Source organism: Helicoverpa zea, chromosome 5 (assembly GCF_022581195.2).
Source record: "Helicoverpa zea isolate HzStark_Cry1AcR chromosome 5, ilHelZeax1.1, whole genome shotgun sequence".
Taxonomy (NCBI): domain Eukaryota; kingdom Metazoa; phylum Arthropoda; class Insecta; order Lepidoptera; family Noctuidae; genus Helicoverpa; species Helicoverpa zea.
In genome coordinates this window covers 13,491,562-13,505,720 of record NC_061456.1, presented here as the reverse complement: position 1 = coordinate 13,505,720, position 14,159 = coordinate 13,491,562, and the positions used below count along the sequence as shown (strand labels likewise).

Genomic DNA, 14,159 nt, shown 5'->3' with positions numbered 1-14,159 from the left:
TAGGCGCCTTCATAATCAATTGAGTTTATGTATCTGTCTTCTGCATATTTGCGGGCCGGGCAACTTACATCACCAGTGGGATGATCAGAATTCCTTTTGAATCTTTTACACGTCGCGCATTGTGAGGGAGCAGCTTTATTTCCACATTCCTTGGAGGAGTGACCGGCTTCTCCGCAGTGGTTACATGTAGGACTAGTTTCTCGGCAAAACTTGGCTGCGTGTCCAAACTGCTGACAGTTGAAGCACCTGGTGACTATCGTGAAGTCCTTCACAGGGCATGAAGTCCAGTTAATGAAAATTCGGCCTTGATTTATCAGCATTTTTCTAATGCTAGCGGGTACTTCCAGTATGTAGTTACATGTAGGAAGGTTTTTCTTACCTGATCTATGGCTCAATTTTATGGTATTTTGAAAGGACTCACGATTAGTTTCCGGCACCTTATCAGAGATGTTTTGTTCGTATATACAATCAAAAACTTCCTTTTCGGTGAGGGCCACGGGGACACCAATAATAGCAATTCTGGGCCGACGTTTGGCTGGTTCTTCAACTGTGAGACCCGATGAAACTAGTTGCTCTGATTTCTTCAGTTTATCAATGTCGCCTTTACTGTCTGTGCTAATAATGATACCCCCATTTCTGACTTTTCTCAGACCACGGACATGCAGCTTTAGTTCTTCCGGGGAGATGATTTTTTGTAGAAGAGTTTTGGTATCGTCGCTTGTTTTGGTCTTATCTGAAGGATATATAGCAACAGTACTCAGATTTGCTGGGCGAATAAAGTTAGCGCTACCTTTTTTCACCATGCTGGCATATGTGGTCTCTGGTTTCAGTTTTGTTTCAACGACCTCTTTAAACTGTTGAAGAGAGTCCGAAACGTTCTGGTGTGCCTGTAAGTGCTGGATGGTGCTGTATGCCTGGATGGTTTTCTGCTTTAAAGATTGGTATAAGACGGCCATCTGAGATGTCCCCTTTGATACCCTCCGGCAAAGGTTGGATACTCGGAGCTTCTGCTCAGAGTTCATTTTTCCCTCCGAAACTATAGCACACACTTCGTCCAGGATTGTATCTATGGATACCATCCATGTCTGAATATCAGGCGTGGAGATGACTTCCTTCGGTAATTCATTCTCCTTGGATGATGGAGGACTTGGTTCTTTGTTTGGGGTCGGCGGTGGGCTTCGCTGTACTAGCTGACTCCGGCCAAAAGGACTAGATCCTGGCTGAGACATATCTAACACGAGCACAATTTAATTGTTTACAAGGTTTAGTTCATCTTGCACAATAGGCTAGTTGGTAGTTACCTAATCACTCGCGACACACTTATACAAATACCTGACAGCGCAGATAATCTTTATGAAATTAATGGCAATTATTTAATTAATTAACATTTTATAAATACGATACAAAAAACACGTCTGCTTAGTTAGTCAGTTAGTCAGTCAAAAAAAAAAAATTGGTTGCATCAAGTGCATCGACCACTAATTGGGCGCCGACAACGGTACCTGACCACAAAAGGTGACATTAATTACGCGGAGCTGTTCTCTCTGATAAGGTATCTGTAGAAACCTCAGCTACAGTTAGTGTTGGTCCCCGATGCCGCGTCCACCGAGCGAGCGCGCGCGCAGGTGGGGGCGGCGCCGATCTCCGCCGACCAGCGCGCCAGTACCATCGCAGCCGACATTGAGTGACGCGCGTATTTACGTTTCAAATTAAGAACATAATCGATCCGAAAAATTACGATTGTTTTGTATTCATTTCAATATTTTCTCTTTTTATTTAGTGTTACTGTGCTCGTATAAAGTGATGTTAAGTGTTCGTGTTATGAACCGTATATCAACATCGTTTTCCACGTCTGTCATTGGATCAGTTTAACCAGTTGCAACAAACGAAAATGTGACTGTTTGTTTTAATGTCAAGTTTTAATCGATCGCTGATCGAAAATGGGTTTTATTGACGTTCTACTCACGATATAACGATGAAGATGAGGGAGTTTATGAGGATTACGTTTGTGTGTGTGTGCGCTTTCCTACTGGCTGTGCGTGAGACCAGGTGTGAGGATGAAGTGTCTGATGACGAAGCTGGAAGCCTGAGGAATGAAGAGAATGACCAGAGGAGGGACTCCAAAGGTCCCATACCAGGTAAGGAAAAACCGTATTAATATCAAGGATGTTATGAACTTTGTTGACATTATGAACAATAATAAATATTGTAACGGTAGTTAATTTATGTGAAGAATGTAAGAGGCCGTGCGGCTGTTTGTATAACCTATGACTGCAGCCTAGTAAGTACTTGCTTATCTACTAGCTGCAAGTGAAGGGTTCGAGCCGCGATTTCTCTGCAATGTGGGTAGTTTAATGCTTCATTGTTGTTGTTACTTACTGAAGAAGCTACCTTCCTACGTGAACACAATACAATTGGGTATACACCTAGGTACAAACTTCAGCTATTTGCTGACTTTTCCCGTCTTACCACAAAAACTTTTAAACGTCAGTTTATGCCTTGTCTAAAAAAATGACAAATTATGACGTTGACATATGGTTCATTTTGCAGCCAAAATTTTATTAGACAAGTGTAAAACAGGGTTTAAAGTTTTTGTAGTAAGGCCCAAAATGTTTACTTACTTCCTAATGGCATGCAACGTTTTTTCTCAGCCTGCGCAAGCGCAGCCTACGTATTTTGAAGCGTATGACTAATTAAGCATTTTCAATTTTATACGCACTGCTTATTCTGCGTAGGTACCTGTAGTATACTTATTTAACTATTGCGAAAGTTAATGATCAATTATTTTACTTACCAGCGTTATATCAAATTAGATATAGGTATGGGTAGGTTTGAGAAATGAGCAAGTTACATACATATGTATGTACTAATATAAGAATAAAACTGGAGTGAGAGAAAACACTAATTCAATTGATTGGTGACATCTCTATAGGCAATCACAACTACCGTTAACATTATCTATTAATACATATAGAAAATATCAGCGAATTGGAAAGTTATGAACGATGACAGTTTCGCTACCGAGTAGCGGTAGGTCTATTTAGATATTCTAGTTTTATAATTATGTTTGTGAGATGTATTTTTATATAGGCATTTGTTTATGATCTCTTTATTTTTGTTTGACTTGGCCTACTAGGGAAAGAAAAGGCATCCCCATACTTTTCCATTCAATTCTGTTGGAAGTCTTCTGTCTGTCTGTCTTCTGGCCAATCAGTTAGGATGTTTATGAATTACGATTATTATTTTTTACTGTGTTAAGCTGACAGTCCGTAATTATAGCTTACAACCTAGCTCCTTTTAACGATATGTTAACAGACAGACAGGAACACTCACTAATCTTTTTCATATCTAGACAGTATTATCAAACAAATCATTAAGTAGACATAAGGTCCATTTTCGCGTATCAATCTAACGCCAAAACACTTCGTGGAATTATGAAGTCAACTATTAAAATATTCGCGAGTCAGTATCTTGTGCACAAAAATGCATACGAAGAGGCCAAATAATAAACCGGTTTTACGGTTTATAAACCATATTGAGCTCTGAGCCGGCACCGGCATTCGGTAGTTCGATAATAGTGTCATAATTCACCTAGAATTTATTTAATGATGTCCTTCGTAAGAAAGAAATCTTCTAGTATAATTATTTTGTGGCTGTTGGTTTTCTTTCCTTCCAAGGAAAAATTATAAAAGATGTCGCCAGGAATGTCCCATCAAACGGGAGGCTTGCCTTTCAGTCAACCTCTACAGTTATACGGCAGGACTTGGTTGTCCCAGTTGGTGTTTTTTAGGTTTCCAAAGAAAATTTAATAAGTTCAAGGTCCCAGTCGTAAAATTCAATTCGGTAAATAATGGGCAATAATCATAATTTTCCGATATTTAAGTTAATCAATAAAAGCGAAACTCATCCTTTTCTAGAAACTAATTTAAGTTTATCTAATTGCTCGTGAGTCAATTGTTTTAATTCCGACGCATTTTAATACATAGTTAATTAACTTCAAATTATTTGTTAATCGTCAATAAATTAATCTGGGTGGAAACGATCCAAACGATTAGCTTGCTTCGGAGGTAAGGTCGCTTCATATTTTGAAGTCTCTAATTTAACACAAATTTAAGTAGTACCTAAATCTTAAAACGTTTTTGATTCTGTATTGTTTTGACATATAAATATAAATAATGTCTGGACACATTTTCACACACAGTCGGTTAGCCCCATGGTAAGTTATTAATTAACTTGTGTTATGGGTGCTAACACAACTAATAAACTACATATAGCTACATATATACATATTGATATACACATATTGTGACACCCAGACCACGGCCAACAAACATGCTCATCACACACATGTCGACCGAACCGGGAATCGAACCCAGGACCTCAGGTTCGGCAGTCCGGCATGGTGAGCATTGGGCCATCGAGGTCGTCATATTGCATTGCAGACTTCCATATAATTATAATAGAACGATGACTATTTTTATTCAAGCATCAGTTTCGAATCATTTGAATCATATATTCATTTATGACACCTGTGCTGATCTTGAGTCAGGTCAGGAATATGTTAGGCTATAAATTGATAATTATAATCACCGGATAAGGACTACGTAGCAAATGTTATAAAATAAAACGGTAAATAAACAGAAGAATCCTAGCGAGTGAATGACGAACAGAGGCATCGACCTTCCGCGGCTGTCGACTCTTGCGCAAGCCGTGCGAACCATTCATTTGCATCACAAAGCGTAACGTACCTACACATAGGTACTTCTTCACTGTTCCACTAAGACTATGCCTGTCTTCGGGTTATGTAATGTTTCATATAAATAGTCTATGAAAGTTTATGGTTCTTGTTGGTTTTGAATTTCCATTTACAGTTTGAGAGCAAACGCATGTTCTAAATACTCACAGATTTTCAACATTCTTTCAATTTGGTGCAAAATATACAAGGACCTTCTTAAATGCCTATTTCTTGAATAAAAACTGCAACACGAACTACTGCAACCAATTACACCAGAGTTCTGTTATTAGATAGTATTTCCTGGGAACCTAACATAAGCTAAAGGATGAAGACCTTACCTTTAGTTCCTGTGACCCCTTGCATTTGATGCGTCGTGGAACACGCGGCTCCATCGCTCTAGGGCGTCTAAATGTCAGGAATATGACGAAACATCCAGGCTACTGATTAAATCTGTACCCATAAATTGTGGATATTCAATTTTAGAACAGTTTATGATACATGAAAGACCTTTGTAGTTTAATAACTGGATGGAAAATGTCTTGTGATTTGAATTTGCGAATGGCAACATTGCAAGATGTATTTGGGATGTTAGGTACCTTTCTGATGACATCTTTTAGTCTCAAAATACTACAGGTATACCTACTTATAGTTTTTGATAGCAGTAGCCCATTGTGTCCTTGGTTGACGTTTAATTATTATTGTCAACAGTCTCGCCACTAATATACGACAAACGACACTAATATATGTAGATTCGAGATGTTTGCAGTCTCCTTTTCTAAAACTTTTGGCGGGTTTTTAATGATGGCTAAGAACCTTGATCTAGCAATAATATTTGTCAACAACAGACAAACACACTACCATATTGTCGACATTGCTAATACAGGTAGTAGACTAGTAGATCAGATAGCCTCGACACACGGTCACCGAGCAAGAAAACTGTGCATAACATTATGTTAGATTGTACCCACTTCTAATATGAGTTCTCCTAATAGCTTTTATGTGGTCAAATGTAAATTACTCTATGGTTACTGTATCTACTATATTATTGCAAAATGTAATGAAAGAAAAACGGTTAACAAATTCTCTGATAGTTAGTGAAAAAGTACGCTTGTAAGAGTATTTCTCATTATAAGAAGCCGCAGTGATAATTAACAAAAGCTGAAACCTTGTTCCTCTGCCACCAAAATTTGTCTCTTCTAATGAACAACTATTCTTGAAAATTATAATGTCGAAATTACGCACTTAAATACGCAGTTTGAAATTTGTGTTTATTTTCATTGCTAACTGGCTCTTGAAATCGTGATTCGATCGTAATTTCCAAGTAGTTATTATAATAAGGTTAAGTGACAGCCACTGAACTGCGACCCAACGCCTATCAACTAGCCATTTCGTAAACTAATACTTCAAACTGATTGTAATGCAGTATCGATTACAAATAACTATGACTTTTACGCAATATCGATACACGATTTTCATTTGACCCGTAAGAATTCAAGTTCAAATCATACATGATTTTTAACAATTCGCCATGGTACTGATGGTCATGTTAACCCGTCAATGAATGCATATTTTATTATTGATAAATACCATAGAATCCTTGTGCTTGTCACTGATTTTCTTTCAATGTTAAACAATGAAGAGTGTTGCAACTTTTCATTGGATCAATCAAGAAGTATTGTTAGAAAGATGGCCTCCGTGGATCAGTCGATTTGTGAAACCGTTTTCAACTTTTCAATATTCTAACGACACGTTTCAATTACTAAGGTTCTTTTGATTGATTTTTCGATCTTTGATAAATGCCAATCAGTAGGTACATTGTAGGTATCATTTACTGTTAGCTTAGTTATTCAAAACACAGGATTAATTTCTATTCTCAGGAAGCACATCTATCTATTGCGTTCAGCTTTGAAGTTGCACAAAAAGTTAGATTAAAACTTAGATTACATAACGGGAAACGGAATTCTGTCTGCATAACGCTGATGTGAAAGGCCTATAGTATTAGCTCCAAGATGAAGTAGCTTACAGAAATTACCGTTAGATTTGCCTTGATGTTCAGAAATTATTGGGATATTTTTTGAAAGCATGTTTACTTTATTCTTTTCGTTAAATTGTTGACGCAGAAAATCATTGTCTTATTTGCTTATCTTTCCTATTTTGAATGGTTTAACTCATCAGGTTTAGATTCGAAGAGTGTTCTACAACTCATGTTGTTGACAGTGTTACTCTTGTTGCAATGTTATTGTTCATTTCATTTGGTTTATTTCTCATATTCATTCGTCGTGAATTGACTATTGTTCTTGTTTATTGGTTTTAACGAGTAAGGAGTGGAAATCATAGATCTTGTGATGATTTGTGGTCGTGTCTCTTACACTGGCTTAGACTTTAATAGGTACCTATGTGATTAAACTTTAATAGATTCTTGTACTTTATGCGCATATTGATGTTTCAAATATTTATGTGGTCGCTTCTTCCTAAATTTTCAGAAGCTAAATAAAGTTTTTTCTCATCGTTTCTCTGGTACTTATAATAAGCTTCATCTTCTGATTTAAGGGCATTTTTTTAAAGTTACTTAACGTACACAGTTAAGTTAAACTCATACGATAAAATGAATCAAATGACCAAAGATGATTCATTCGGTTACGTAGTTGCTTACGATGACGTATTCCACTTACCGTGTAATCTTTTCACTATTATACAATAACATCCTAGTACTCTCACTATTAAGTTAAGACTTCCCATTCATAAAATTTTTCATCCATGACATAACACTGATTTAACCTCAAGGGACAACTAGGGAAATGTGCTCTACAGTTCTTCTAGGGCTGCTTTTCTTTTCTGTAGTTGGCTTCCTAGTGACTTCAGGATAGGTAAAATGTATGAATAAAACACGAAGTAAGTACTCCCCTTGTTCAAGGCGTCAAATGACTGACTTAGATAATCTCACATGGGTGATGGATCTATTACATTAACAAATTGAACTCTCTTCCATATAGACCCTTGTGATATGGAAACTTACGTCTTTTCCCAAATACGCGTACCGTATACAGTTCACCTATCACTGGCCATTGCGTGCTATCAGACAATCAAACACCAATAATACGAGCCAATCATACAAAACGTTGGGCATCAGCTTCCTGCTAAATGTCCAAAACAATGGAAAGCGGAAATTCCTCTTTTTAACAATAATGTGTTTGTATGACTGTATGATTGTGTATATGTATGGGACCGTTTTCACTGGCCTCTGTACAGCCTCTGTAGGTACATAGGTACAGCATTGTATGACGGCCATTGAGTTTTTACCACGCGTTACGTTTTGTGGGATTTTTGCCTGATAATGCAACTGTGGTTTGAACGCGTTAGATATAGATTGCTTTACCCACAACATTGTGTTCGTTTTTGTTTTATAGTTTTGTTTTTGTGTTTTGTGTTAGACAATAGTCATGGGTTATGTTGGCTAGATTGTTAGACCATTTGTGATTTGTCAGTAGTTTGACTGTATTCTCCCCATTTTGTTTAGTTTAAGCTTCTTGAAGAAATGGGGCATTTTGCTAATTTTGAAACTGAGCACTGAATGTATCTTTCTAGGTATCTGAGGGTTTGCTCATGCAAATAAATTCATCTACCTAATGTTTAAGGATGCGTAAATAATTATGTCTCAAGTCGGTCGTACAATGTAAATGTGATCTTTAAGATAAATAAGTGTATTGTATTCATTTTGAACACCATTGTAGTTTTTATCGTTGGCGTATTATTTATATCTTGTAGTATAGTTTTTAATTCATATACATTTATTGTATTGTCGCCATATTATAATTCGCTAGACCATGAATAAGGTCCATCGTGATGTATTGTTTTCTAAAATCAAATTTTACTAAGAGCCTATTCACTGTTATAATTAGAACCAGATTAAATATTGATAAAAATGCTACTTGTATATGAAAATACTATAGTAAAGTCTGATTCTGAACTTAAACATTTTAATAATAAATTAAATAGATTTTTGAGGTTTCTGTCTCTGGGACCCTAACCACCGGTACCTTGGACCCTGTGCCCGATATCGGTGGCAACCTATTTTTTATATTTTTAAATGTTTTTTATTTTTATATTTAATATTTAAAAATGTAATAAATATGTGCAAGAATTAATAAATGACAAAATAATTAAATAGCGTAACATAGTATATGTAGGTATGGTTGAGAATATATTAGCGCTTGCATCCGCTCCAGTCTTTAGCCGTGTGTTAATGTAAACGTTGCTACGGTTGCGTGAAGAAACCTTTGAAAGTGGACGAAGGTTATCATGACTGATGAAATACATGAGGACAGCATTTTGTGGAAGAGATGAGTAACTCCCAGAATGAGGATCAGGTCTAACTGCCAACAGGACCTGAAAGACTACTCTTTATCCTCACGTCTCAATCAGTCTTCCGAGTTCGTAGCGTTTCTTTCATGAGGACCTCATAGGACATTATATTCGCTGAAAGAATAACCCTGTATCGAATAGATGTTTTTGCCCTCAATCAACGTCCATTGTCCTAAAATCTCAATCGTCGATGTCTCAGAGCCTTTGGTTCATTTAAGTGCTCTAAAGTATTTCAAGACAAAGTTCTTATGTATCTATTGTTCCTTACAGCATTGTTGCATTCAACATAATGTATCTGAGCTCGTACTTAATAATACCGAACTACTTATTCACAGCTACTGTAATTCGATATATCTGTAACTACAATACAAATTGCCTGTCACTGTCCGATTACTTACTACTTACCCGACCGAACGATTCAATCAGTGTCTGTTATCACTACACTTAATTACATAACCCCACATTTTTCATTGTTACTTTACGGTACACCTAATTGACAGTGTGACGTATTGGTAACAAAAACTATGCGATAATAGACCTTATGCACGTCAAATTAAGGTTAAGAAAAATAGAGGTGAGCCCTAAAATAGAATGCGTTCCGCTATGCGCACGCTGCTTGATTTTAAACATGTGTGTTGCGCAAAACTTACTAAATACATATTGAATAACTTGTTACGGTAATCCGAACTTTGTGGTGTTGTGATAAGGTTGTTATTGTATTGTTTGACGTGGGTGGGTGAAGTTACGGGTATGTTACATGAGCACATTGTTGCAATTAACGTGAATGCCGCGGTTTCAATTACAAACGCGTTCAATTGTTATGTGGTAATATCCTCGTCCTGCCGACGAGCCTCCTGTCTCACTCCGTTCATTGGATGATTTTTGTGTGAAAAAAGTCTGTTCATATGTACGTCGGAAACGAGTCTAATAGCTGGTTTCACGTTTTCTCTTTTGTCAGTTTCAATGATATCTGTTTAAAGATTCAGCCTCGGTGTTTTGGCAATCGGACGTAGCTTGTACTGCATTTGTTTACTCTTTTCTTTTTGTCTTTTCCGACAGGTATTTAAAGTATAACATAACTAAAATGTAGAAGTGGTGTGCCTTTTAACTTCAGTGCCTTTTAACTTCAGTGCCTTTTAACTTCAGCATGAAGTAGCATGGTATTTAGTAAACTGTTTTCCATATACAATTTAATATACTTAATAATGGTTCGTTCCTCGTTCCCAAGCTCAACCACTTAGAAGCAGTTTCTGTAAATCACTTAACACTTTATTTGGCCGATTCCTTACAGAGTGCGGATATCTTCAAACGTTTCCGCGCTCTTAAGTTACGTCAAGTTACACAGATGTTCCTTAATCAATTAAGTAAATAATGGTAGTAACGCCAAGCATTTAGCGTAGCCTAAAGTTTCAAGTTCACCTCCTACTTAATAATATAAAATTAAATACGACAAGGTTACGCGCGTGGGAGCTGTGTAAACTTAACTCGTACTTAGAACACACTTAGAACTTGAAGCATCGGTATTACAATCAATTGTGTAAGTGTTGAACTATGTAACTTATGAATCAATTTTGTTTCTTATATTGGATGGTTCCATATTGGGCCACTGACAAATTAAAATTTAGCAAGCGACATCAAGCGATAAGGGGAAAATATCCTATGCCAGATTGACAGACTGTGAAGATGTAAGTGAAGAAAATGATTATTTAATATGAATTGTTTTGAAAGTAAGTAAATGCAATAAAACTAATTTCGAGACAACTTTTACTTAACCACACATCGTCAAAGCGAGCCATCAAGAAGAAACTCGCGAACAATATAAATCGCACGAAGAATGTTATTAAAACATGCGCCTGCGACGCTTCGGTGACTTCACTCTCGCTGAGCTGTGCAGTAAACTCAATAGAGTGGATTATATGCATTCATGTTTGGTAAAAGGGTAACTTTAAATACATTATAAATAATTATATCTGCAGTTAAAAATGGCAGAACTAATTCTGTTGGATTTGGAGATCCATTTAATTTTGAGGAAGAAATAGATCTTGTTCGTGATAGGGTGAAATAGAAGGAATTATCTGAAGAAGAATAGAATAGAAGATGAAAGGAGTTAGATATTAAAGCCTAGCAACTTATGGGTGATCAAAATCTTCGATCATCATAAAAATATATTGAAGTCATTAACAAATATCGTAGGCAGATGATTCTTGGAAATTCGTTGATAACATATTTTATATTCATGGTCAAACTGCGCAGTGTAATAACGTTCTATGAGGAAAATGGGTTGAAAAATATTATCTAAGAGAAGAGAGGAAATAGAAGATAGTCAAAATAAAAGAATTGATGCTGTAGTAGACTTAAATTGCAAGTTTTATTTTGATCCAGAACATGTTCCTGATTCAACTATAACCTCTTACTCTTCATTAAAAATTTCAACTGCCTCACAAACTCGTTCAACGTAAATATATTTTCTACAGCTTAGAAAGCAAAATATTTATCATCACGTGCATCAAACAACTCAGTTTCTAGTTTAGCGATTTCATCAACAATATATGATGATTCGTCAATATCAATAAAATTATGCGAAAATTCGACTGCGCAATATTATTTTACCGTAAACACATTCTCAGACTACGCGCGTTTTCATTGTCTACCTGTTTGGCCTGAATTTAAATATGGGGCACGATTTTCATCCAAATGTGTCTATACATGTCTAATTTTTACATCAGTCGAGGTTGAATCAGTATCTTTTACACCTCCTACATCAAATATTTCGTTTTGTTATTCATTCAAAACATTCTTAGTATGGATTTTATTAACATTGTTATTTTAATCTACTACGCAACGATGAAGTTCGAAGATTCCTTGTGGTCTGTTTGTCAATTAAGTTTGTTATTCTCCTTTGTTAATTTTAGAACTGTGTTATTGTAGGCATTGAGATTCTTTAGATTTTTTTATCTGCTCAGGATCGTCATTTGTTTTTTATTGAGTTATTGTATTGATTGCTGCTAATTAAATTCTTATCATTATTTTAATTTATTTATTATACAACATATTTCTTATAATAAATATGATTGTATTATATTGTTTCTTATAAAGTCTACATGTATGTAGGTATTTTAGTTATCAGGTCATTCTCTGGTATTGTAGCATTTTAATTGTTAACTGGGCTTTCCGATACAATGCACATTCTTTGAAATGCCAGGGACCTTCAATGACATTTTCCGCGGAAATTGTTTCAATAGAAAAATATCCAGCTAGAGTCAATGGTTTCATAAATAATGCAAAGTCTGTATGTAGGAGTACGTTTCTATTAATTACTTTATTATTTATAGGAAATACAGCTAATTTTATGGATTATTCCATTTCATTGACATTCTTAGAAATCCAGGAATTACATACAACTTAATTTTATATTAAAAATGTAAACAATCATTATTTATTGTTCGTAAGTACTTGGAATTTAGTTCTACTGCAAAGCCTTGATTTCCGGAACATTGTAATAAAAATATTTAACTAACAAGAAATTCTTCCTACAAGGTAATTAACTTCATAGTAACAAAATACTTAAACAGCAAAGAATGAGAGTTCCTGCAGATTAAACTTTCGGTCATTAGTTGGCTCGATGGTTGGCTGAAATGAACTGTTTTCCTCTGTTTGAAGACAATCTTGAATCCAATCATTATTTTTAGCCGGCCTAATACCGCCTGGTAACTGATCTATCACATTGATTAATGAGTCCGATCAAACTATCGGCTGATCAAAAGTTTTAAATAATGAAAATGTCTATGAACATCTATGTAGAATTATGCGATCAATATCATAACAGGGTCACATAAAAGTTCTTTTATACAAGCTGTTGTTTTGCATCCGTGCCATAGTCAAGGACGTAATAATACTAATGATTCTCAACCCAAATTAACAAAAAAATTGGCATGAAAATTTTTGATTTTTTTTTTTTTTTCGGAAATTCGTCAATGCCACCTACCCGTTTTCAAACTCGGCGCGTGTGTTACTGGCCTCAAAACTGTGCTGCGCCCTCACACAAGCGCAAACACAAAGCATTCGCAACGATCACTCATGAATTTCATTCATAAAATTGGATTATTTCTGAAATACTATGACATTACAATGACATAAAAAGCAGCGCATATTAACTATTTCCCGTTAACTGTAATTCCAATCGATTATTTACGTATTTTATGTCCTCCTCCTGAAGTATGGCACAAATGCAAATCAACACCTTGTATTACTGCTCATAACTCTTCAATAGAATTTTCTAATATTGCACCATAAGATTACTTACATGAATCTACTAAGTAATTATTACTATCAAACAGGTACAGTTCAGTAGGTTACCCTCTAACCTCACCATTACCGCTCTATCTAATAACTTTTCACCATAACAATTACCATGGTGTTATACTACATTCTTGTATTACATAAAAAACAATTTACTTGTATCAACTAATTGCGGCTTATTTAATGATATAACATTTACATAACCAGGCTTATATAAGGGTTAGAACGCGTGCGCGTGAAAATCGCCTAGCGTGGTGATTTCCACAATTGCTGGGTAGATTTCAAATGTTTTCGTTTCGTCCGTAACGGGTGTTGCATTGGCTTGCAAAACTGCTTGCTTCCTTGTGTGTTTGTTTTCTGGTCTAGATCAAGCGTCTGATAAATATTTATCAATCATCAGAGTTTGATTGTAGACGGTCAGAAAGAAGTTAGCTGCAATAAGCTGAAGACCTGGCGATACTAATAAAAGAGGCTCTTATCAAACATGTTACCGCGGCCCTGGTACATAAAAGGCCTGCGACGGAACATGACGGTTTTTAGTCAGTAAGAGTCTGACACTCCCTCACCGCTGCTAACCTACAGCGGGAGGTGGGGGATTTACCTACATCTAGATCTAGATTTATGTATCACATGAAGACAGCTATTTAAATTTACATATAAATAAGAACTTGGTTAGATCAAAACAACAATTGAAATAAGCACTAAATTAAGACCAGTCTCCATGAAAATCGTTGCAAAAACCCGGATCTGACCGACGACTTGA

At 36.0% G+C, this 14,159-nt stretch overlaps 1 protein-coding gene across 1 annotated transcript in view; it reads left to right on the top strand.

The window, feature by feature from the left end:
• The first annotated feature begins 1,674 nt into the window (after positions 1-1,674).
• Positions 1,675-14,159, top strand: part of LOC124630355 (serine/threonine-protein kinase STE20-like) — a 118,245-nt gene continuing 105,760 nt past the window's right edge. The window contains exon 1 of the mRNA XM_047164223.1: positions 1,675-2,138. Within this exon, the coding sequence (XP_047020179.1) occupies positions 1,976-2,138 (163 nt within the window). The 5' untranslated portion in view covers positions 1,675-1,975. The remainder of the gene's footprint in view (positions 2,139-14,159) is intronic.